General features: G+C 40.0%; 1 protein-coding gene across 1 annotated transcript in view; it reads left to right on the forward strand.

Moving 5' to 3' along the window:
- Nucleotides 1-24,222, forward strand: part of Gabrb3 (gamma-aminobutyric acid type A receptor subunit beta3) — a 228,272-nt gene that overhangs the window by 131,969 nt on the left and 72,081 nt on the right. Inside the window, exon 4 of the mRNA XM_055607500.1 lies at nt 23,457-23,677. Coding sequence (XP_055463475.1) covers nt 23,457-23,677 — 221 coding nt within the window. The remainder of the gene's footprint in view (nt 1-23,456; nt 23,678-24,222) is intronic.

A 24,222-nucleotide genomic window follows, 5' to 3' on the forward strand; every position in this document is an offset into this window, starting at 1 on the left:
CACACACACACACACACACACACACACACACACACACACACACACACACCATTAAGCTGGCAGTATGTGTGTTGGGTTGTACATTGCTTCTGTCACATCACTCTTATTCAGAGTGACTTTTGTAATTGCTTACACTATAAAGAAACTGAAAGAATCCATGGATTTACCCCTGCTCTTAAGGCTGGGCTTTGTCAGATGCCCATGGCTGCTACTTCAGCATGTGCTATCGTAATTGACTGTCTTGGAGGAGTCAATCTTGTCTGGTGGACATGCTCATTGCTGGTTGCTTTCTGTCATTCTGCCTCATTTGCTGTCCAATTTTGAGCACTTCATAGTGCTCAGGCTCTGCTTCAGTCCCGAAACTGAGACTCCTCTTAGCCAGGATAGCTGCATGGAGCAAGATATTATGGATCAGATGGGTCTTGCAGGTTTTCATAGTAACCCTCTTATTTTCGGTGTGAACCTGACCAGATTCATAACAGATAATCTCAAGGAGATTTGATAGAAGAGATGCCATTTGAGGGCTGTCTGTGGTGAGACAGGCCATAGGCAAAGGCTTGTGGTTTATAAGCTCCTGAGGATGGTGCATCCTGCAGACGAGTATTGAGCCCAGACACACTTGGGTACTTAGAGACAGTAGAAAAACAAACTCAAAGCTGGTGTGGACAAGTTAGAGCTTGAGATCACATAGTAGCCAGGAAGTAACTTTAGCTGCTTGAGAAAAAAAAAAAAGTGGATAAGCTGTGGCAATGGTATGCTCTTTATCAGGTTATCAGGTGTAGGAGAGTCCCTGAAGGCAGAACTTTACCTGTCAGGATCACAGAAACAATTAGCGAAGTTTCTGGGAGTTTCTAAACACTCTGAGCATGCTGATGTCTATGCTATGATCACTCACTCCCCATGCTTTTATAATGTGTCCTACAATATTGCAAGGCCAGTCAACAAGGACTGGATAGGGTCCTAACATGGTTTACTGGGCAATGATTAAGTCATGACATGACATGAGAGCATATCCTAGGCGAAAGTGAATGAAACACTTCAGCAAAGCTGTGTCATAGGTTTTAAAGGTGTATTTACACAAAATTCCAAATACCCGAGGGCTGAGGTCCATTTGTTAACAAGCCCAATATTTGTAAAATGAATTGAAAAAATAATGAACACTTTTGAATTACTGAATTCATGAATAAATTAATTTATATAGTAAATATCTATTAATTAACTGTTCATCTTTCCTGCAAATAACTCACAGTACTTAAAAATCTGCAATACTGAATTCATCCGTCATTGCCAGGAAGCTGGTGTGCATTCATCTGTCATTGCCATGAAACTGGTGCGTATAAGAGTACCTATGGGGCCTTGAATACAGTTAGATGGATCAGTATGTACATACTGATGTGGACATTAGATTCTTTTTTTTTAATTCTTTATTAATTACACTTTATTCACTTTGTATCCCCCCTGTGGTTTCCTCCCTCCTCCCATCACAATCCCTCCCTTCCTTCACCCTCTGCATGCATGCCCCTCCCCAAGTCCACTGATAGGGGAGGACTTCTTTTCCTTCCTTCTGATCCTAGTCAATTAGGTCTCATCAGGAGTGGCTGCATTGTCTACTTCTGTGGCCTGGTAATGCTGCTTCTCCCTCAGGGGGAGGTAATTAAAGAGCAGGCCAATCAGTTCATGTCAGAGAGTCCCTGTTCCTATTACAATAGAACTCACTTGGATACTGAACTTTCATGGGCTACATCTGTGCAGGGGTCTTAGGTTATCTCCATGCATAGTCATGTGCTCAGATTTTTTGGTTCTGTTGCTCTCCTTGTGGAGTTCCTGTCCTTTCCGGATCTTACTGTTTCCCACTTCTTTCCTAAGATTCCTTGCACTCTGCCCAAAGGTTGCCCATAACTCTCAGCATCTGCATTGATAGTCTGCAGGGCAGAGCCTTTCAGAGGTCCTCTGTGTCAGGCTCCTAACTTGTTCCCTCTTTTCTCCTTCTTCTGATGTCCATCCTCTTTGCATTTCTGGATAGGAACTGAGCATTTTATCAAGAGTCCTCCCTCTTGATTAGTTTCTTTAGGTGTACAGATTTTAGTAGGTTTATCCTATTTCACCTTACACCCATCAGAATGGCTAAGATCAAAAACTCAAGAGACAACACATGCTGGAGAGGTTATGGCGAAAGAGAAACCTTCCTCCACTGCTGGTGGGAATGTAAACTTGTACAACCACTCTGGAAAGCAATCTGGTGCTTTCTCAGACAACTAGGAATAGCACTTCCTCAAGATCCACTCCTTGGCATATACCCAAAAGAGTCTCAAGTACACAATAAGGACATTTGCTCAAGCATGTTTGTAGCAGCCTTATTTGTAATAGCCAGAAGGTGGAAACAGTCCAGATGCCCCTAAGTGGAGGAATGGATGCACAAATTATGGTATATCTTCACAATGGAATATTACTCAGCAATAAAAAACAAGGAAATCATGAAATTTGCAGGTAAATGGTGGGATCTGGAAAAGATCATTCTGAGTGAGCTATTCCAGTAGCAGAAAGATGCACACGGTATATACTCACTCATAGACATTAGATTTTTTAAGTGCGAGAAAGTAGTGGATCCAGCCTCTGTGTGCTGATTACTGAAGGTGGGTTTGTGTGTGTGTGTGTGTGTGTGTGTGTGTGTGTGTGTGCACAAATCTATGTGACACATTCTAATGTGCATAAAATACATATTTGTATAGAAAGTCACTGTTTTACATCCATGAATGCAACTAACCATGGATTGAATATGCTTGGGAAGCAGCTACAGCTGTACAATATACGTAGTAAAACTTTTTTATTGATTGTTACTCCCTACACACTACAGTAAAATTATTCTGCAGAGCATTTTCCTTTATTGGGAATTATAAGTAATACATGTATAAATCTATAATGCAGGGGTATGGGCATGGTTTATATAGGAGTATTGTTTTGTGGAAAATACTTTTACTGTCACAGATTTTGGTATTTAGAAGTCCTGTACTTAGGCCTCCCTGGATACTAAGGAATACATTTGTGTATGTATACACGCATGTTTACTTATTTATTTCTTCTGTTCTTTATCCTCGATGCCACTTAATGCCTCAATGCCACTTGAAGCAGGTGCAAGGCACTCTGCAGCTGCATAGGTGCTCTGCTTTCAGCAGTCCTCATTCACAGTCAGGAAACCAAATGGCCTACAGCCCAGGGCCAGCCATGACCTGGAAGCCTGGTGTTAAGAGCCTAACTGTGCTTTTGGCAGGGCTGCTGATGCTGACCAGAGGTAGCAATGACTTTCCTGTCAAGTTTATCAGCTGACCTCATGAACACCCGCAGAATTCCCTCAGCTTTAATCTCCCCAGGAGTTTGTATTTTCCCAGCAACACTGACACTTATATGCCAGTGTTCTTGGCTTTGGGCATCAGCTATACCAGTCAGCTCCATCTCTTATGTTCTCACACTCACACTCTCTTTCGTCTGGCCAGTCCCAGAAGAAAGAAAACCTTAGAAGTGACACAGAGAAATAAGGTCACTGGCACAATCCTGCCCAGGGAAGCAGACAGTTGCTCCAGCTTTGTGAAGTCTAGCATGCCCATGACCAAGTCCTAGATGATTCTCTAGGCTCTTGTCATTTGCTGGAATGATCAAATCTTTGCAAGCACTTATAACTAAAGGCAAGCTTCCTAATAGGCTCAAAAGCCTGGATCAGAGTCTATGGATATTTGCAGATGTCTGCCACTCAGCACTGATGAGCTTATCCTGTCTTACATGGCCTCCTTAGGACACAGAATTAGAGTCAAAGCCTATCAGAAGATAGACAACAACAAAATAATTTCTGTTTCACAACATCATAATATGTATGCATTTTACTTGACAAAAGTGATCATAAACCAAGTAGATTACAGCTTATTTAATTCTCAGCTTTAAATTATATTGCCAGTGAGAGTACACTATTTTCTGATAAAGGTTTCCCATCCCCCAGCTTCTCCCAGATTCTTCCTGCCTTTGCACTTACCCAATTCCATATCTTTTCCTTTTCTCTTTTAGAAAGCAAATAGGCAAACAAATACAAAACAAATAAGAATAAACAAACAAACAAAAAACCCAAAGAATCACATACAAACAAGACCATAAAAATATAAAATCAGAAATAATAACACAAAATGTCTAGTAAGATAAAAAAAATGCCTAAACAAAGAAATATGAAACAGAAAGACTATGAAAACACCTTTGTTTCATTTTGTAATATACATGTGTTGCTAGGGCCACCCTTACCTGTGATTAATATACCCTGTGAGACTTTTTTGAAGACCACTGATTTTTGCTTTTCAATCAGGTTAAAGGTGGGGCCCGTATCTGCTCTCCTCTCTCATCACTGGGGCGCGGTCTGGCTTCAGAATGTGCAGGCTCTGTGCATGGTGTCATAGTTTCAGTGAGTTTATACATGCGTCAGTACTTTTGCATCAATTAGACACCACCTCCTTGGAGTCATCCATTCCCTCTGCTTCTTATGATCATTCTGCCTTCGTTTCCACACACGACCCTGAGCCCCAAGGGTGGGGAATTGATGAAGATATGCCACTGATAAATTATAAACCCTAATTCTGATCAGCACAACAACTAATTAATTGACATGTTTAGATAGCTTATAACTAAATCTAGCTTACCCAATTCAAATTTATGGGAAGGAAGAAAACGTACCAATAAGCTCTGCAGCCATCCCTGATAGTAGCTGAATCCTCATTGTAGGGTCTCTACAAAGGCATGGGGAACACAAAGGACATTTGGAATTATTGTTCTCACACTAAAAATAGTTGAGCTACTACCAGTTTGAGGCAGCTCACATATAGAAAACCTATATTTTAATATCCACCATTACTCAGAAAATCAAGAAAATATACAATTAACTTGATTGTTGATGCTGTAACCAGTACCTTGAGAATAGAGACCTTTTGCTACTTTAAATCACCATCTGGATGCTACAAGCTGCTTTCGGTGCCCTTGAGTCAGCTTGGCTGTGTCACAGCTGTATGTCAGACTCCTTTGGGCTCACTAGAATAGGAATAGAATCAGATATTATATTTACATTTAATGGTCCCTTAGCGCCCCAAAAGAAACGTGCCCAGGCTATATTAAAACAGTGCTCTTCCTTGTTTCAAATTGTTCTTTTTTATTTACCAGCATCTAATCCAAAATATGGGCTTTTCTCTAATCAGAATCCCACTGAAAATTTTAGCTTTTTCTTCCTATACACTAAATCTTCTATCTGCATGTATGATGTGTATCAGCATCAATACCGAAACATAGTAATTCAAAACATCTGCTTACATTCACCAGGAGCAAATATTAGAGGAATTAAAATAGGCCAAACTGTCATTCATCAGCCTAAGGAAACTGAATACATGGAAGCATCTGAGTATCATAATGGTTTTCTATATGAATAGAATACTTTATCTGATGCAAAAATTCTTACTTTTACTGCAACGGTTTGTTGTTCTGAAATTAAGAGCATATGTTAGATTGGTGATTATGGCTGCTTAGAGCTTTGAAACCCAGACTGAGTCTGGTGCCTGTTCTGAGAGTATTTTTCAGTTACTGCAGGGAGCTGAAAACATGTGATGCTGAAGCCATATCCTATGTCATTCTACTGTTCTAAGAGCTGCTTTGTTGCTGACCTACTTGAAGCAATTTAGAGCAAGTCCATGTTGGCAACCAGTGGAGTACTGGAAGTGAGTGGGATCCTAACTCATCAGAACAGACTCTCCTCAGACCACGATAGAGCTTGGTAACATCTGTCCATATGCCTGCATTTCAGGATGCAAGTGCATGTTTTCTAAATATAGATAGTTGATTTTAGGAAATAGAGCTTCCTGATTTTGATAAAGTCAAAGGTTTAAATCAAAATATGTAGGAATGGTATAAAGATGTGTATTGTTTCTGACACAATGCTGGTAGGATAGATGCTGTGAGTGAATTAAGGAATGATGAAAAAGAAGGTGAAGGCGATAAGGAGACTTCAAAATAGGGCTGTTAGTAGAGAAGATGAGTAAAAGAAGGAAGGAATAGAATTCAAAGGCCCTCTGGTTTTCACTTAGAAATGGGAGTCACTGTTGTGGGTTTTGTTAAGCATCTTAAAAATTTATGTGGTCGCCTTGGAAGAAAGAAAGTGGAAGGAAAGGAAAAGACATCCAGCCACATGAAGTTGGGAGCCATGGAAAATTTCCCCAGCCACTCTTAATGCCAGTGGCACACAGAGACAAATTAATGGCCATCTAGAAGTGAGCAGAGAATTAAGAAGGACTCACTTCTTTTTCTGATGCCTCTGTTCAATGTTAAATTATCTATCTATCTATCTATCTATCTATCTATCTATCTATCTATCTATACACACACATACATATTCTTGTTGGTCAGTGGATATTCTCATTGGCTCTAGAGTTGAAACAGAAGGGTGCTGAGATTTGAGAAAATTCCATGCCCTCCATATGTGATTGAGTACAGATTCTTTATAGAAAATATTTGGAAATGTTAAATAAATTATAAAATGTACTATTCAAGCAAATTAAGAGGCATCCTCAGGAGCAATGAAAAAGGATGCAAATTTGGACAGAAAGTAGTGTACAGTGGCACTACAAGGTTTACCTTGCCTGGAACAAGCAGGAAACCTGAGAACTAGGGACTCAACAAAGCAGAGGTTTGAGTTGGGTCTTGATAAAGCCATACACGACAGCTATAAAGAAAAGGTTATTGTAAAGCATCGGTCCCCAACTGTTGACAGTGTTAACAAGGAAATGCTTCTGTCTTTTCCAGGCTTCAGGTGGCTAAGAAGACATCTGCCCTGAGAACTTATATCCCTTGCCAACACTCATGCAAATCTGAGGTTTGACTTTAGCCAACAGAAAAATTGTCACTGGAAGTGATCCACAGCTTCCAACCGATATGAATTTCTGAGTGAAAGCATACAGGGCCTTCTGAAGGGACACATAGGATATCTAAGTTACAAAGAATTTCTCCACACTTGCTCAGCAGATCTTTATGCAATTCCCCATCTGTGTTGGGCACTGTCCAATGTTCTGAATGTTTCTGTGAACCAGAGAAATGGGCCTTCCTGCATGCATGCAGCAGAAGCAGTATCTAGGGAGAAAGAAAAACAAAAAGCAGATGGGTAGGTGCACGGAGTGAATGCTGCATAGTTGGAAAAGCTGTTTGAAAAAGAGATCTGAGCAAACACTGAGTTAAGGAAGTCAACCAGGAGGAAAGAAAATGCAAAGACTGAGTGAGTAGCATGTATGTTTGTTGGAGTACAAGCACAAATAGTGTTGCTGCAAGAATTAACAACATTTACAATATCAAGACAGGGCATCATTTATGTAGCAAGCATCCTGGGCTGTTCAGTTTTGAACTGAAGAATTCAGTTCCATATTCTCAATAAATTGCTCAGGCTGCTATATTGGGAGAGGGACTATGGTAAAAGAGCAGGAGAAGTTGCCATTTAGTAGGCTGCTAGAGTGGGGAGGAGGACAGAAGGAGTACTTGAAAGATTAAAAAATAGTGGGTCTATTATGTAGGAATAGAGATGCCTTCTTTCTCATTCCTTCTTATTCCAATTGTGGAATCAGCTTTGACTCATATGCTCCCATAGGAGAATCCGCAGCAGGACACAAATAGATCAAGAAAGAAATTAGGATTTATATCAGCAGGAAAGTAAGCAAAAACAGGGCATACCCTGCAGGGTGGAGGGTGGTCGATGCTGAGCATCCACCACAGAAGCTGCCTCTAGTTTCTGGACTTAGACTCTTAATCCCCTATTTCTTTTCCTCTTGTCCACCTCTGGAGAAACCTGAGTTGGCCCCATTCCTGGAATGGCTGAAGGCTTTCTTAGAAGCCATTCTTACTCAGAATTCACTGTGTTAGAATTAGATGCTTTAGATACAAGAATATATTTTAAAGTATAACTACCACAAACCTGAGATGTGTACTAGAGCAAAGGGCAATGATGTCTCACTCATGTTCCTGATGGAAAGTTTTATGGGAGATGATCTGAGCCTGCTAGGAGAGGCATTTTATATTTCCTAGAGATTGTCTTTTCTCTTACGTATTTAGTTTCATGATATCACACCCAGCCACAATCCCTCTTACTTATTTTCTCAGCATTCCAAACCTCATTGCTTTTACTCTAACATTAATTTTAAGCATAACACATTCAGGACAGACTTTACATCTAGAGGGGAATAATTTCAGATGCTCTTGCTACACAAAGTGAGAGTGGGTGCGTTTTGTATCCCTGGGGATTAGGGATTGTAACCCTGTAAGGATGAGATGCCATTGTGTGAATTTAGAAGACTGGAAGGATATCTGTCTGCAAGGTAGGATCAGTAGTTCCTGGCACATGTTGAGTTGATTCTGGAGTTTGTTTTAAGCTTGTGTGGAGGTGAAAATTAGGAATTTTGAAATAGAACTGGATTTTAAAGCCACAAAGTTGTAAGTAGGGAATGTATACAGATAGAGAAGTATGATTTTTTTGTAGATAGGCTGGGTAATATTAGAGATTGAAGAATTAGAGACCCTCAGACATTAAGAATAAAAGGAAGAACTAGAGAAGCTAGAGAGGAAGATGTACCCATTAGGCAGGCAAGCAGATGGAGAGACCATGTAAGAGATCATAGATTCTTCTGGGTTTTAAACCAAGAAACCAGCTTTCTCCCATATCACGAATGCTGGAAGAAGATGTGGATTTTACAGGTTGGAGATAGTGGATTGTTTAGCATTCACAACCAGGGCCAGCTACACAATTTGAATAGTCAGGTGTAGAGTGAAAGCTCAGGGCTTATTATTTTTAAAAAGTGGACTCCTTTCCTGTTCCTTGTTTTCTCCCTCTTTTGATATCTATGCTATTTGCCTTTGTGAATGAGGATTGAGCATCTTACCCAGGGTTCTCCTTCTTGCTTAGCGTCATTAGGTGTACAAATTTTAGTATGATTATCCTATATTATATGTCTAATATCCACTTATAAGTGAATATATATCATGTGTGTCTTTCTGCTTCTGGGATACCTCACTTGGGATGATCTTTTCTAGTTCCCACATTTGTCTGTAAATTTCATGATTTGTTTTTAAATTGCTAAGTAGTATTCCACTGTGTAAATGTACCACAATTTCTGTATACGCTCCTCAGATGAGGGGCATCTGGGTTGTTTCCAGATTATGGCTATTACAAATAAAGCTGCTACAAACATGGTTGAAAAAATGTCCCTGTTGTGTACTTGAGTATATTTTGGACATATGCCTAGGAGTGGTATAGCACTACTCCTAATTTTTTGAGAAAGCAGAGGACCTCTGAAAGACTCTAGCCAGCAGGGTACCAAAGCAGATGCTGAGACTCATAGCCACACTTTGGGCAGAGTGCAGGGAATCTTATGAAGGAAGGGGGAGATAGAAAGACCAGCAACAGACAGAAGCTCAACAAGGAGAACAACAGAACCAAAAAATCTGGATCCAGTGGTCTTTTCTGAGGCTGATACTCCAACCAAGGACCATTCTAGAACTACTGCACTGATGTAGCCCATGGCAGCTCAGTATCCAAGTGGGTTCCCTAGTAAGAGGAACAGGGGCTATCTCTGACATGAATTCAGTGATTGGCTATTTAATCACCTACCCCTAAGGGGGCCAGCCTTACCAAGCCATAGAGAAAGACAAGCAAACAGTTCTGATGAGATCTGATACGTTAGGGTCAGAGGGAAGAGGAGGAGGACCTCTCTTATCAGTGGACTTGGAGAGGGAAATGGAAGGTGATGAGGGAGGGAATGTGGGATTAGAAGGGGTTGAGAGAGGGAACTATAGCTGGGATACAAAGTGAATCAACTGTAATTAATAAAATAAAATAAATTTTTAAATAAATAAAAAAGAAAAATAAATTAAATATTCTATTCACACAGTTAAAAAAAAAGTGGAAATGAAATGTCATTTCTCTATAATCTGAGAGGAAACAGTACCTTCCTCTTCCAGCATTTTGATTGGATATGTGAAAATCTCCATTGTAGTTTTTTGTGTCTTTCATTACTATTTTGTTTGGAAATTAAGTTTAGAAAAGAATTTGGCCCTGGTGGAGGGCTCTATTTTAATTTTTTTACATTTTTTTTTAATGATTGTGAAGTGATTGGACTAGTTACCAAATTTTCTTGAGTCACAATATCCTTATCTAGGTGGATAGTATTGATATCTACTTTCAGGTTTTTGTAGGAATCAAAAGGGCCTCCTAAGGGAAATTGCCATGGCTCTTTGCTCTATTTGGTATTTATTCAAAAGCAAACTATATTAAAATAATAAGTTTTTAAAAAGACTTTTGTGTTAAAGGATTGGCTGTCACCTGATAGATCCAGTCATTGAGAGGTGATTGGATACTGTGAGCTCTGGTTGAAGCAATTAATGAAAATTAACCCTTTGATGGATTACAGTGGTGTTCCTGAAAGGTAGTACCTGATTGAAGAAAGTATATCACTGAAAATGTGACCTGCAAAGACTGATCTTGCTCCTGGACCTTTCCTACTATTCTCTGGTTCCTGGACATGATGTAGTGAACAGCTTAATTATGACAGATACCTTTGCCACCGTGAATACTTTGGTTTAATGAAGAACTGTAGCAATGAGAAAATATGACTGTGGGTAAAAAGCATGAGCCAAATAAATCCCTTCTTCACTTGTTTTTGTCTCAGATATTTGGACAATGCAATAAAAGCCAAGTTTAAAAAAATTCTGGGATACCAGGTGAATAAACTGAAATTAATATAAAAAATAAAAAAAATAATTTAAAATGCTTTTGAAAGGAAATGATTACTTCATAAAATTCCCTGACAGGGTACCATGTAAATATTGCTGCTGAAATTAATGTTAAACCACGAAACAGCTACTAGCCATTTTTTCCTTCAGTTAAGTGTAGTGTATCATTGTTAATACTACAACTTCTCTATCAGCATCACTCCAAGTTCTGGAAAGTAACCAGAAATAGACATGATCTCAGAGATGAATGGGCCTAGTGTCTGAAAATAGAACCATCATTTTAGGCCCAGCAAGTCTTTCACAATGTGTATCATCACTGATGCATGGATAAGGCTTGTCTTCGAGAGAGGAAATCCATAGAAAAATTTTGAGGAGGAATCCCATCTACAGTGCAAGAGCAGTGAGTTCTCATGAGTATTCCTATATGGGTGGTGACTTGGTTTCCAGCAGAAATACTCATCTCTAGTTTATGATAAAATTAAGGCTTTTTTTCCTTCGTTAGCATTCATGTATGTTGTCTTTTCTTTCAGATCAGCAAGAACTAATTTTAAGCAATGCTTGGTTATGCAAATGTAATGATGTAAACTCTATAACTCATATAATGTAAGTCACATCCTTCACTATTTAAAAATGTGCAACTCAACCTCAAGATGAGAATTTACAGGTGTGATTCTCAAGAAGATGTGCAGATTGAACCACAGAGCTTAATAAAAGCTGTATGACCTTCTGTCTAGAAGCCATTGTTCAACCACCAGCTGCAGCAGCATTGCTCCATTAGTGAAGTTTCTTTGGAAGGATTGAGAAGGATATGACTTAGGTTATGTGAGTTTAAAAACATATTGTCTAAGCATTATGGCTGTTTTCCATAGCCAGTCTCAGTGTGCCTTTGGATAGTAACATAACTTAGGAGGCATTGCATTTCATTTTGAAAGCATATTAATTAAAGATAATAAGGTGTGCATCTCTGTATGTCTCTAACTCTACATCTTTGTTATTACTGTTCAAAAGAACGCCTTTAAAATAAAGGACAACATGCATTGAATCCCCAGTTTATTAGCACATCTTAAGAGTTCATTTATGCAGTATTTTTGTGTTTTTTTGGAAAATCTGTTGACAGGTAAAGTGCTGCACACTGGCTGTGCTGTATTCCCTCTCTCTCTCTCTCTCTCTCTCTCTCTCTCTCTCTCTCTCTCTCTCTTTTCTTTTCCCTCTGTGTGTGTGTTTCATACATTATATGCCTGAGATCCAAGTTAGACTTAGTGTGTCCTAGACACCTGACTAAGCTTTCTCAAGGATATAATTTGGTAGTTCTCGTGTTCTTCCTCTAATTAGTTGTCATGACAACATCAGTGGGAGCACTAACCCTTGCTGTTGCTGCTGTTGCTTCTACTTCTTACCTATGGGTCTGGTTTTAGCTATGGAAGAGGTTTAGGAAACTATTTCTATAAAGAATGAAGTTACTAGATGCCTATTGAAAATTAGATTGAAAAGGAAGGAACAGGCCAGTATAGCACATGCATTTATTTTTAGTTTAGTTAAGCAAGTGAGTAGTTAGAGTATATAATGGAAAGGGGTTTAGAGTAGGAAGTTACTGAGTTAATGCTGGACATGTTGTGCTTAATTATATTGCAGTCTAGTACTCTGGATAGGAAAATTCAGGGGGCACTAGTTGGGTTCACAGGGAGGTAGAGTGTAATAGCTGTGCAGACAGAAGAACACAGCCCTGCCTGTGGTTTGGGTGTCCTTTCCTAAAGGCCTATGTGTTACAAGCTTGATCACAAATCTGTGGTGCTACTGGAATGAGGTGAAACCTTTAAGAGGTGACCATAGTGAGAAGAAGTTAAGACACTAGGGGTATATCCTTGAAAAGAGTCATCCACCTTGAAGATTGGCTACAGGAAGATGAAGAAACTTCAGTGAACTTTGACCTCTCCTTCAAAACCCACCCTTTTTTTGTTCTGCGGTCTCTGGAGAAGTCAGAAGCCCTCCCATGTATACTTCTTTTGTGTTATCTTTGACCCATCCAGGTTTACTCTCCCTAATGCAGCTCACATCAGTGACAGACAATTTACCATGGTAACACTGATTGGACTGTGAACAGTGAGGTATGTAGGGTCATAAAAGAAGACCCAGCCCTAAAATCAGGAGCAATGGGTGCATCCTATAGCAGAAACAAGAGAAAAGGTAGCAAGTTTTTAAGATCATAGACTTATATGACACAAAAATCTACAGACTGAAGACCTAGAGATCCAGGGTGAATTATTTTGTTCTATGATTAAAAACACGTAGTATGGTTAGTCTTGTAGAATATGATGGAACCAAGAGGTAGTTTACTAGTGGTAATGGAAATTGGCGGGAGTGGAGGGATGAAGGTAGTGACAGGCATCTGTTTAGAGTCTTCAGTGTCCTTATACAGCAGTCCGTTTTTCACAGTGAGAGGTAGGATTGCTTAAAAAAAAAAAAACAAACAAACAAAAAAAACAAAACAAAACAAAAAAACAGGCTCTTGTTAGATTAGTAAAAGGCAGCTGTGTAGAGAAAGATGGCAATGATGGAAAGAAAGAGAAACTAGCTTGGTTTGATCTTAGGCAGGATCATGTTCATTCATGGAGAAGGAGAATTTTGTCACCTATGTGTGTGGATGGCCAACATGCCTACAAGAGAAGATGGGAATTCATTCCCTTACAGGAGCGGAAATGTCTTGGTTATTGTGCAAAGGAATCTGAAAAGTGAAGTCTTTCAGGCAAGAAACTATCACGACCCCCTATAAAGGAGTCAGGAAATTTCCTCTGATCAACTCTTACACAAAAATATGTTGAGGAGAGAGAGCATATTTTTCAGTGTCAAAATCTCTGGCTTTAAAGAAAAGTGAGATTCTATGACTTGCCTTCGGGGAGGAATTCTGCTTTTTGTAGTTTGCCTTGAAGGAGTATACAGAGTGAGACAGGAAACAACCAAAACTGGAGAGGAATTTTTTTTTTAATTCTCTTCTTGAGGTCTTTGTCACAGACTACCATTTTTGAGTTGCAACAGATTTATCCGCAGGTTTACTAGTCCTGTAGGAGGCTAAGTTTTAGACTTTTACATGTCCAGTTTTAAAGCTCTTCTTCTAAATTACTCTAATTACTTTGTTTTAGTTTTATGTCTCTCATTGTACTGTAAGGTATCAGAATGTTTACTACACCTTTGGGTCTGAGTCCCTGGAAGGGTTGTTAGTCCATGATAGGTAACCATTTGATGACTGTTTGGAACAAGAAGGAAGGAGGAAGATAGAGAGGAAAGGAAGGAGGTAGGTAATACTTTATCATTGATACAGATTCAGTGAATAGAAACCTAGACACCATTCAAGCCCTTTGTGTGAAGAGGGATGGTGGAAATGTTGGGTACTAATGTTAGTCATTAAGAGGAATAGACTGGAATTTTAAAACACGTTGTGCTAATAGAAATGCCAATATTTCCCCAGCCTAACCTTTTCGTGTAGAATGCTTGTGGAGGAGCCACTACATCCTAGGGTTACGTAACCTTGTCTTGGAATAGTTTTCATTTTCCTTGACCTGGAAGCACCTTACTTGTAAGATCTGGTAGCATAAACTTGCCGAACCAGATGCAAATGTACATGTCCTGTAGCTTTTACAGTTGTCAGTACATGTTTAAATTTAGTTTAGAGATTGCTTTCTTTTCCTGGGGATAGTGAATGCTTTCTCTATTTCCTGTGTTGAGGAATCTAGTCAATTACTTAACTACACAATAATGAGCAATATTTCTACTTCCAAATATGCATCCTTGTCATTTTAATGAGGTAAATGCCAAGAGATTGGTACCAGCAGGAAGAAACTTTGCTGTTTAAATAGCTGCACAGGGTTGTGTTATTTTGTTGTTGTTGCTACTTACATATTCTCAGAGGATTGTCAAAAGTCAGTAGCATTCATATATGTGCTTAATTAGTGAGTGGCTCACTTCTAGAAAGTCAGTTATCAATCATTTGGACTTCTGCTTGGGGTATGGGAGGGAAGTAGTATTTGCTTTTCCTCCCTGAGGTGAATGCCCACCAACTGTATTCCTGCTTCATGTACTCTGAAGCAATGGTCTGGCTGCAAATTCGGGTCCCTACTAAGCCTGGTAACTCAGCCAGTAACTAGTGCTTCTGACATTTGCTGAACATGAACTATTACTTGACAATTGCTTCAACATTATTTGTTTTAGAAAGAGAAAAATATCATACAAATTCTAAAGCAATGATTTATAAATCTGTGGAACTTATCTTATGAATATTGCTACTGAGCCATCTAGGCAATATTTATCAAGCTGAAGTACCTATCGCCTGTACTTTAGTGCTTTATGCTTACTGAAGTAAGGAACAGGGTAATAAGGAGAAGAGGGTGAGAAAAGGGATGGAGAGAAGGGAGAGAGAGAGAAAGTGAAGGGAGAGAGGGAGGGAAAGAAAGATGAAGAGAAGGAGGAAGTAGAAAGAGAGTAATGCAGAGAAAGAAGGCTGGAGAAAGAGGGAGGGAGAGGAAGGTAGATGCTTATATTTATCAGATTTTCAAGGAGTTTAGTGAACCCTAAAAGAAATGAACTTGTATTCAAATGGTTTTGTATATAAGGTTCTCTTTAAGAAAGACTTCTTGTTTTAAATGTAATTCCTAAATCTTTCTTTATGCTGTTCTATAGTCTTCATAAAGCATTATATTACACAGAGAGCTATTGATTTAAAATATCTAAAAATCTGGGTAAATTACCATTTTTCAGTCAAATAAAATTAACTAAGCTCTTAATCTTTATGGTATGTCTAAGAGTTCTAGTTCTCAGTGCTTTGTGGAATGTTGGATGAAGATACATATGGACTTCCCTCATTAGTACCTGAATGCACCGTTCATTCTAAACTTCAGGGCAAAAGTACCCACAGGAACTACTCAAGATGTGAACCAGTGATGCAGCATGTTTCCCTAATATGGAGAACTCTCTGATATCTGTAAACTTGATAGCACTGAAACCCAGAAGGTCTCAGCAGTGGTGTTGTTGCTGGCAACAACACCATCCCCTTCCTATCCTTCCAGCCAATAATACTTACGTGAGCTCGGACCCTTTCCTCCTACTGTTAATGCCAGGTCTAGATGTACCGATCCCACCAGCTTATTATTGTAGAGAACCTGAGTCAGGAGACAGCCTCTCTGGGCCTGCCCTACCACAATGGACAGTGCTGGTTCTCCTCTGACCTCCTCCTCCCCATGCCTCATTGCCTCTCTTGAGTCTGTTTCTCCTCACAGTGCTCCTCTCTTTTATAAACCCATGCCTACCTGATCTTTGCACCATACCTTTCCCTCAAGTTTCTCAGAGCAAACCCCTCCTATGTTTTGTTGCATCTTACCTCCTACCATTTCCTATCCTATTTTTCTCTGGTGTACCATGAGGTGTACCATAAAGGTCAGAATTTGAAAGGGAGGCCATACTATGGCCATCTGACCTTGTTGAGATACTCTTGGTGTCTCAGAGAGATCACTGTGGTGAGTACCTAGAAATCTGGCCTTATTCTTATGCAGAGCAGCCACCAGAAAAACAAAAAACAAACAAACAAACAAAAAACATCCTTCAGAGATAGAGACATGGGAAATCTGTGAATTAACAAGGAATATCACACCTACTAGACACTTCAGCAGGACAGTTGTTTCTGATGTCAGCATCTTTGGAGCCTTTTTTGGCAGACAGCCTTTTCTAGACTTCTACTGATTCAAATCCCTTCCTCTTGGGGCTCCCTTGTCAGCAGAGTGTTTGAGGTGACCATGGAGAAGGGTAGGTGTTAATCACAATCTTTTGCCTGGCCCTCTGGCAGTAGGCTTTGAGAAGACAGCTTTGAGAATTCACCTATGATGTCAGTGGCTATGGGTTGATGACCTGATCCATTACCTCATCATCTTCAAGGCTTGTGTCATGCAGCCTTCATTTAAGTCTCTTTTCAGGAAGTTGCATTTGGTTGTCTTTCCTGGAAGTAGGTTTTTTTTTTTTTTTTGGGGAAGGTTCCCATTTCACTTCATGGTCAGTGTAGATCTTTATCCCTGTTATTGTTGAAGTATGGACACCTGAAATCAGATTTTCCCAGTCTGATGGCCACCCCCTTAGGGTTCATGCTTATTGCCTCATCACCTACCCCCAACACTGATAACTACGTAATAGTCACTCAGTAAGTATTTGTTCAATAGCTGAGTAAATATTCCAATAAGCTGATGTCTTCAGAAACCTAAAGGTCTGGTAAAAAAAGAAAGCTGTGTATAAAAATATACACACTAGAGTATATGATGCATTACATATTAGGTTGATTCTATGATACAGAATATTTCTCTTATTTAGTGTATAATACTACCTCCCAAGTGCTTCTTAGCTACCTGTAGGTCTCCCACTTGCCTGGGCTTCTCCCTCCCTAGGATGGCTTGCCTGACTAGTTTTTGAAACATTCCATCCTTCCAAGTTACTCTTAACTTCATACTCAGATGTCACTGTCTACCTTTAACTAGAACAAAATTAATAAGAATGAAGAGATAGTTCATTTGGTCAAGTAATATGTAAACAGAAGGATCTGGGTGTAGGCCCCTTAATCCATATGAATAAGGTGAGTGTGGTTGTGAGCTTGAAATCTCAGTGCTGAGGAGACAGAGGATCCTCAGGGCTTACTAGCTCTCTAGCCTAGTTGAATTAGTGAACCCTAGACTAATGCGGGACCCTGTGTCAAAAACCAAGGTAGACATGTAAAGAATAATATCAATGTTACCCTCTAGCCCTGGTCCTTCCATAGTACCAGCCCCATCTTGGTCTTGTGAAGTCTAGTACACTCATCCATAGTCCTCCACAGCCAATATTTCTTTTGGTTTTCAGTGCCTTGTAGTCTTTGTTGTTTGCTGATGATTAGCTTGAAATTCAAGTGATGGATCCTTATCCTACACATGGCTTCTCGTGTGTCGGGCTCATGACTCCACATGTGAAAAAAATGGGCTATTATTCTGAAACCCTTGGGAACTGCACTTTTAAATAGTTGTATCACAGTGGAACAGGGGTCTGATGTAGTTCTTATTCCTTTTGAAGAATGCCTTGGGACTGGTTCTTCACTCTCCATGCTCTTTGCAAATAACCCCTACCAAAGTCCCTCCACTTTAATATGCATACCTTTTTAGCTCATATCAGGCCCTTATGTTGAAAAGGAGACACCCCAACTTTAAAACCAGTTACTCTTGTTTCAGGGAGAAGTAGTGGAAGGGGATAAGAGATGGGAAGATTAAATCAATTCTATATTTTTTCTAAATTCATAAAGGATAATGAAAATAATGATAGCACTTTTGTTTTATTTAAATACAAGAAAGAATGAGTTCTGAGAGTCTTGGTCACTAAACTATAGGCTCTATCATTGGGACATCAAGCAGCATCACTTCCCAGCAATAGAATTCTCTCTCTCTCTCTTTCTGCTTCACAATGGCACAAGATAATAGAGAAGATCTCGGGCCATTCCATCGTCTGCTTGTTGTTGTTCACCTTTGTTTCCTCTTCTTACTCCAATGTCTTCAAGGAAAAGAAAGCTATTGATTAGTATACCCACTGATGGAATTGTTACTTCCTTACAAGGCAGAACAGATTCAGTGACTTTGAATTTAAGTAGGTTTTCCTCTTCTGGCTCCCTAAGTTCTTCCTCCCAACTCAAATTACTTTAGCAAACACCAAAGGCCAAACTAGGAGGTGCTGTTTATGGTGTAGAGAGCAACACCACCCAAAATAAAACCTGATCCTGAGCCTTCAGACTGTGAATGACAGCTGGCTCCCAGTGCAAACTGATGCATTTTTTCTCATTCCTCATGGCAAACCATGTGAAGCCAGTTTGAAGGGGCCTCTGTGGGGAGTGCCAGACTTCATGACTCAGGCATCAGAAAGCAGGTGGCAGTTAAAGAAAGAATCAAGTGAAACTTTACTTTTCTGATTGTTCGGAGAGTTTTATGCAATAAGAGACACTGATAGTACCATCCATTCCCATGTTGCTATGATACCATGAATGCCTGTGTTTGGGTTATTGTACATGTTGTGTTAACAAAGGTTAGTAGAGGCATTCTGAAGGCACATTATCCAGCTGGTCTGGATCAATAAAGTATCTCACATTTCAGGTCTTGCCAAGGCAGTGCTCTACACCTAGTCTTCCTACGTCCAACCAGCAAGTGCTTCTCACCAGGTACTTCGTCCCACGCCACCTCCATCCCCAACCCCTAACCCCACCTCTGCTTTTATGCATTGAGATTTCAATAGCATAACCAACCTCTCTCCCTCACATGCTGTGCTTTAGGATGAAGGTGTAGTGTATGTTAGTTTTCTTGTGGCTGTGACAAAATACCCGATACAATGAATGTGAAGATGGAAACTGAGGGCAGAGAATCTTCACATAATCGTCATACTGTGTCCACGGCTAAGATAAAGGAGGGATTAATTCTTGCACTTGGTTCTCTTTCTTCTTTTTATTCAGTCTATGACACAGCCTATGTAATGGTGCAATCCACATTTAGGGTGTTCCTTTCCTCTCAGTCTAATCTAGAAACTCTCAAACATGCCCTGGGGTTTGTCTCCTACATGATATAGATCCTGTCAAGTTGATGTTATCAACCATAACAATTCAACACCATATCAAATAGAAACTCAAGTAGATCACTTTCAAGTCACAGTTTCCACCTCTTGTCAAAACCATCTCATAGTCAAAATGCATTTCATCTGATTTAAAAAGTCCCTATAGTCTTTAAGAGTTCTAACACTCTTCAAACGTATGTGTGCAGTCTCTTCTGAGACTCAGGAAATTTCTTGACTCTGAGTTGCTATAACATAAAAACAAACAAGTTACATGCTTCTAGCAGTCAACAGCACAGAATAAATTTTCTCTTTACAAAACAGAGAAATGGGGACATAACAAAGAAGTATCAGACCCAACCAAGGACAAATGTGAAATCTGGAACTCCTGGTATAATCATCTGAGATCAAAAGGGCTTGAGTAGCCTTATCCTCCAGCACTGAAAGCTGCTTCCTTAGCTCATTTCTACCCTTTGCATGCAATATTTACATGGCCACTATCTTAATATCTACATCAAAAATTGGCCTTTTCCATCACATTTCATGCAATAAACCTCAGGCTTTTCTCTTCAAAAAGTTTGGTGTAAGTCTCTATTCCTGTTTCTTTCTTTCTTTCTTTCTTTCTTTCTTTCTTTCTTTCTTTCTTTCTTTCTTTCTTTCTTTCTTTCTTTCTTTCTCTTTTCTTTTTTTTTTGTAAGTTTGCTCAAGTGTGGTGTAATCTTGGCTAAATCAAACTAGCCTTGAGTTCTCAGGCTGGAATTAGCTGAGTACCACCATGTCTGGTTTTCATTCTTTCATTTTTCTTGTCTATAACTAGTACTACTTCCACTAACTACCTTCCAGATTCTCCTGTCAGCTTGAAATATAACCTGGCTTGCTTGGACCATAGTTACATTGGTTTCTGTTAGCTGTTCAGACAAACCCTGTGTTAGTCTTCTTGCTCAGATGGGAGGGTGTCCTGGGACTCGGGAGCCCACAAACCACACAGCTCTGAGGGGGGAAAGGTATCCCAAAGAATGGGTATCTTGAGACATGGAAGCCGAGGAACCACACAATTCTGAGAGGAGGCCTCTTCAGCAGAGGCATTGCAGCTTCTATGGTAGGATATTCATAGCTGAGCTAAGGAAATCAGGAGCTTCAGCTTTTCTGCCCTTCTCCCTTTCTTCCCTTTTTCTCTTCATTGTATCCTAGCTTTTTTCCAATGACAGAGTCACACCAGGCAGCAAATATCATAAAGGAAATTTATTGGGAGGGTCCCGGGTGTAGAGTGATGAATCCAGGGTTGGCTGCGCCTGCTCCCCGGAGAGGGCAGCAGGGAACTGAGCAGACACAGCCTTTATATAGGAATTCTTCGGGGTTGGAACATTCTGGGGCAGAGGTTTCCACAGTGAGGATTTCAAGTCATGAGCTTGGGGGCTTGGGGATTGGTGGATTTTCCTGTTCCAGAACTGGTTCCTGAGGGCAATGTCCCTACTTCATTTTGTATTTAAACATAATATGTTTATTAATTCATTGAACATTTCATACCTGCATACTATGTGTTTTGATTTATCCACATTCTTCTTTTATCTCCTCCATGATTTGCCTTCTACCTCCACCCAAATTTATAAATAAATAAATAAATATATATATATCCTCCAAGTTCAACATGTACTTCCTTATACTCACCAGTGTGTGGCTGTCCACTGGAGTGTGGGCAATTTAACAACTGGCCCCAGTTCTCAATGCTAATTTTCCATGATGGAAAGTTATTTTTCTCATATCTTATGACAAAACAAGTGCCAGAAACCTCTTAAGGAAGAAAAAGCTTATTTTGGCATACAGTACCTAATGACAGATATAGCTTGATGGCAAGAGTATTGCATTCACAACTAGGAAGCATAGAAATAAGTGCTTCTGTTCAATTCAAAATTTTCCTTTTATTCAGCTCGGATTCCCACCCAACACATGAAATGGTGCTCTCCATATGTAGAGTAGGTTGTTCCAGTTCCATTTATTCAATCTAGAAACTCCCATACACAACACCCCAAGGTTTGTTTCCTATGTGATCTAGAGCCTGTCAAGTTGACAATATTTTCTATCACGAGATGCTCAGGTTTGGAGAGGCCAGCATATTAGGAGATGGCAGCCAGAGAAAGAGTCACAAAAGGAGGGACACACCACACCATGGGGGACAACATGGTCACATGTTGCTGATATGAGTCAAGTGGTAGAAAGAAACTTTCACTTCTAAATAAAGGTCTTTAGTGGGGTGTTCAGAAAAAGAACAGTTAAATTAAGGTAAATATCTCAGAGTTGTCTAATTTAAGTGATTGCAAGGCTCCTAACCATAGAGACTTTTTTTCTAGTCATTTTGGTACCTAAACTGAGGCCACTAACCATTGAGGATCCTTGGTTGCTATGACCAGTCTCCAAAAAGGAAGTGTTATGGTGTGGGTTCTGGATCCGTTGTCTTGGATATAAGGTGTGTGCTAATCGTCATGCTCTATCGGTTGTCCACTCTGTGTAGTAAATGGATAACCCTGGGAGGGCAGCTCCCCCAGCTCAGAGATGTTCCAGATGTCAAAGCATACAAAAACTAAGCCACATGGTTTAATGTACTTGGTAGTCACCCTGACACATGAAACTATGCTGGCTTTTACTGCATGATGCTCCCATTCCAAGACTTCTCAGCCACTGGTGTGGGGTCCAGTTTTGCTGCTCAATCCACACACTTGTAATATGTAAGTAGAAAATCAGCAGGTCCCAGGTTTGTCATGCTCCCTTCCTCTTAGGTAGCTTCCTGAGACCTATGACATCTTTTCCATGAAAATCTTTAACTTGTAGTTAGAATGGTAGTGAACATCTCTATAGGACATACTAGGCTCAGAGAGCTCTATTCCTGGATGTTACTGTAAAAATTCTATTTCTCAGGCATGTCATCATCGTTAAAATTACAATAAAATCTTTTTGAAGACTCTAGCCCACATGAGTTTGCCCTCTTTCATCTCTCCTCTGCTTTTTCTGTGCCCTTATGGCTTTGAAAGGCCCATTTGTTATGCTGGCGCCACACACAATCTAGGCATGCATTTAACCCTCAACTGTACCTCCAATCCAAAATTTATGTTTTGTTTAGAGTTGGTTAGCATGTGTGAGTTTTCTTGCAACCTCTTGCTGGGCACATCTGAAGAGGACAGGTTGGCATCTGTGCTTTATCATTTTTAGACATCTCTCTCTCTCTCTCTCTCTCACACACACACACACACACACACACACACACACACTTGATTTTTTTATGTTTAGCCTTTGTGCTCTCCCACTGCACCCCAGTTAACTGTTTTTCCCATAACAACAAAAATCCAAAACTAAGTTTGTGGCTCCCTGGATGAGGATTTGTTGATTTTGTTGGTTGTATGCGGCAGTGAAATAGAGTCCTTCTCCCATATCCTGCTCTGGCGTCAGGTTACCATATTCTCTATGTCATGTTATCTCCAGATGAGTTTATTTTCCAGTTAATGTAGTATAGTCAGGGTGAACGGAGATAGAAAGAAAGAAAGAAAGAAAGAAAGAAAGAAAGAAAGAAAGAAAGAAAGAAAGAAAGAAAGAAGAAAGAAACCATGTGAATATTGAAACACAGAGCCCTTCTACAGGGCACTTCATCTCCAGTGGGTGTTTCTGGAATGCCTGCATTAATAGCCTTTGCAAGGGCAGAAACAGAGCTTCAACTTTATAGATAGAGTTTGTCCATGGTACTTGGTTCCAATGCTGTCTGCTTGGTGGGAAAGCATGTACCTAAAAAGTAAACCAAGGTTCCTGCTAGCCATCTGATTTTAAAATAATGGTTTCTTATCCCTTATTTCTGTTTGGTTGCCTCAACAAAATCAACCAGTCTGGTGCCTTTAACTAAGTTAAGTAAAGTTTTATATATGGGCCATGCATCATTTCATATATTGTGCTTATTAAACTTGGTGTTTTTATTCCTAAGGGAGCACCGCTTTTTCTGCCCATTACAGGGCGTGGGATTCAGCCTGGATTTGTCATTGCATGCCAGTGTTACACCTGTGTTGAGCACAAACTAATTTTCTTTCTTTTCTTTCTCTCCCCCCCAGGATTATACCTTAACTATGTATTTTCAACAATATTGGAGAGATAAAAGGCTCGCCTATTCTGGGATCCCTCTCAACCTCACGCTTGACAATCGAGTGGCTGACCAGCTCTGGGTGCCCGACACATATTTCTTAAATGACAAAAAGTCATTTGTGCACGGAGTGACAGTGAAAAACCGCATGATCCGCCTCCACCCTGATGGGACAGTGCTGTATGGGCTCAGGTCTGTCTGCTCTGCAGGGCTGCTGTATGGGCTCAGGTCTGTCTGCTCTGCAGGGCCAGTTTTGAAGCTATGTAGTGCACTGGCATTGAGTTTCTCGTTGAGATGATTATAGTAAGTGAGACCATGTCCTTAAATTAATTGGTAAATATCCGTGAAATATTCTGAGCTTTGCAGAAAAAGAAATCTCATCATTCTTAAGATTTGGGGCATGACTGTTACTATAAATAGTCACCAACAGTTGCAAAGTAGCCTATTGGATAATTTGTATATAATTGAGTTGCCATATCTAAGAACACAGATTCCCATATCAGAGCCACAAAGACCTGTAATTAATATTGTCCTGACACTTGAGAAGCTTTAATAGGTTTTTTTTTTCAAAGCTAGCTGCACAGCTTAAAAAAAGTGTCTACTGAGCAGATTTAAGGTATAGCCTCAGTGGTACTCTGTGGAGCCAGTGCCACTGAGATTTATGGAGAGACTGAGCTAGAGGCTTCAATAGGAGATAGAGTTCTCTCCAGGCCTTAGGATGTAGTGCCTCACCTGAA

This window comes from Psammomys obesus, unplaced genomic scaffold (genome assembly GCF_907164565.1).
Source record: "Psammomys obesus unplaced genomic scaffold, mPsaObe1.curated_primary_1811, whole genome shotgun sequence".
Classification (NCBI taxonomy): Eukaryota; Metazoa; Chordata; class Mammalia; order Rodentia; family Muridae; genus Psammomys; species Psammomys obesus.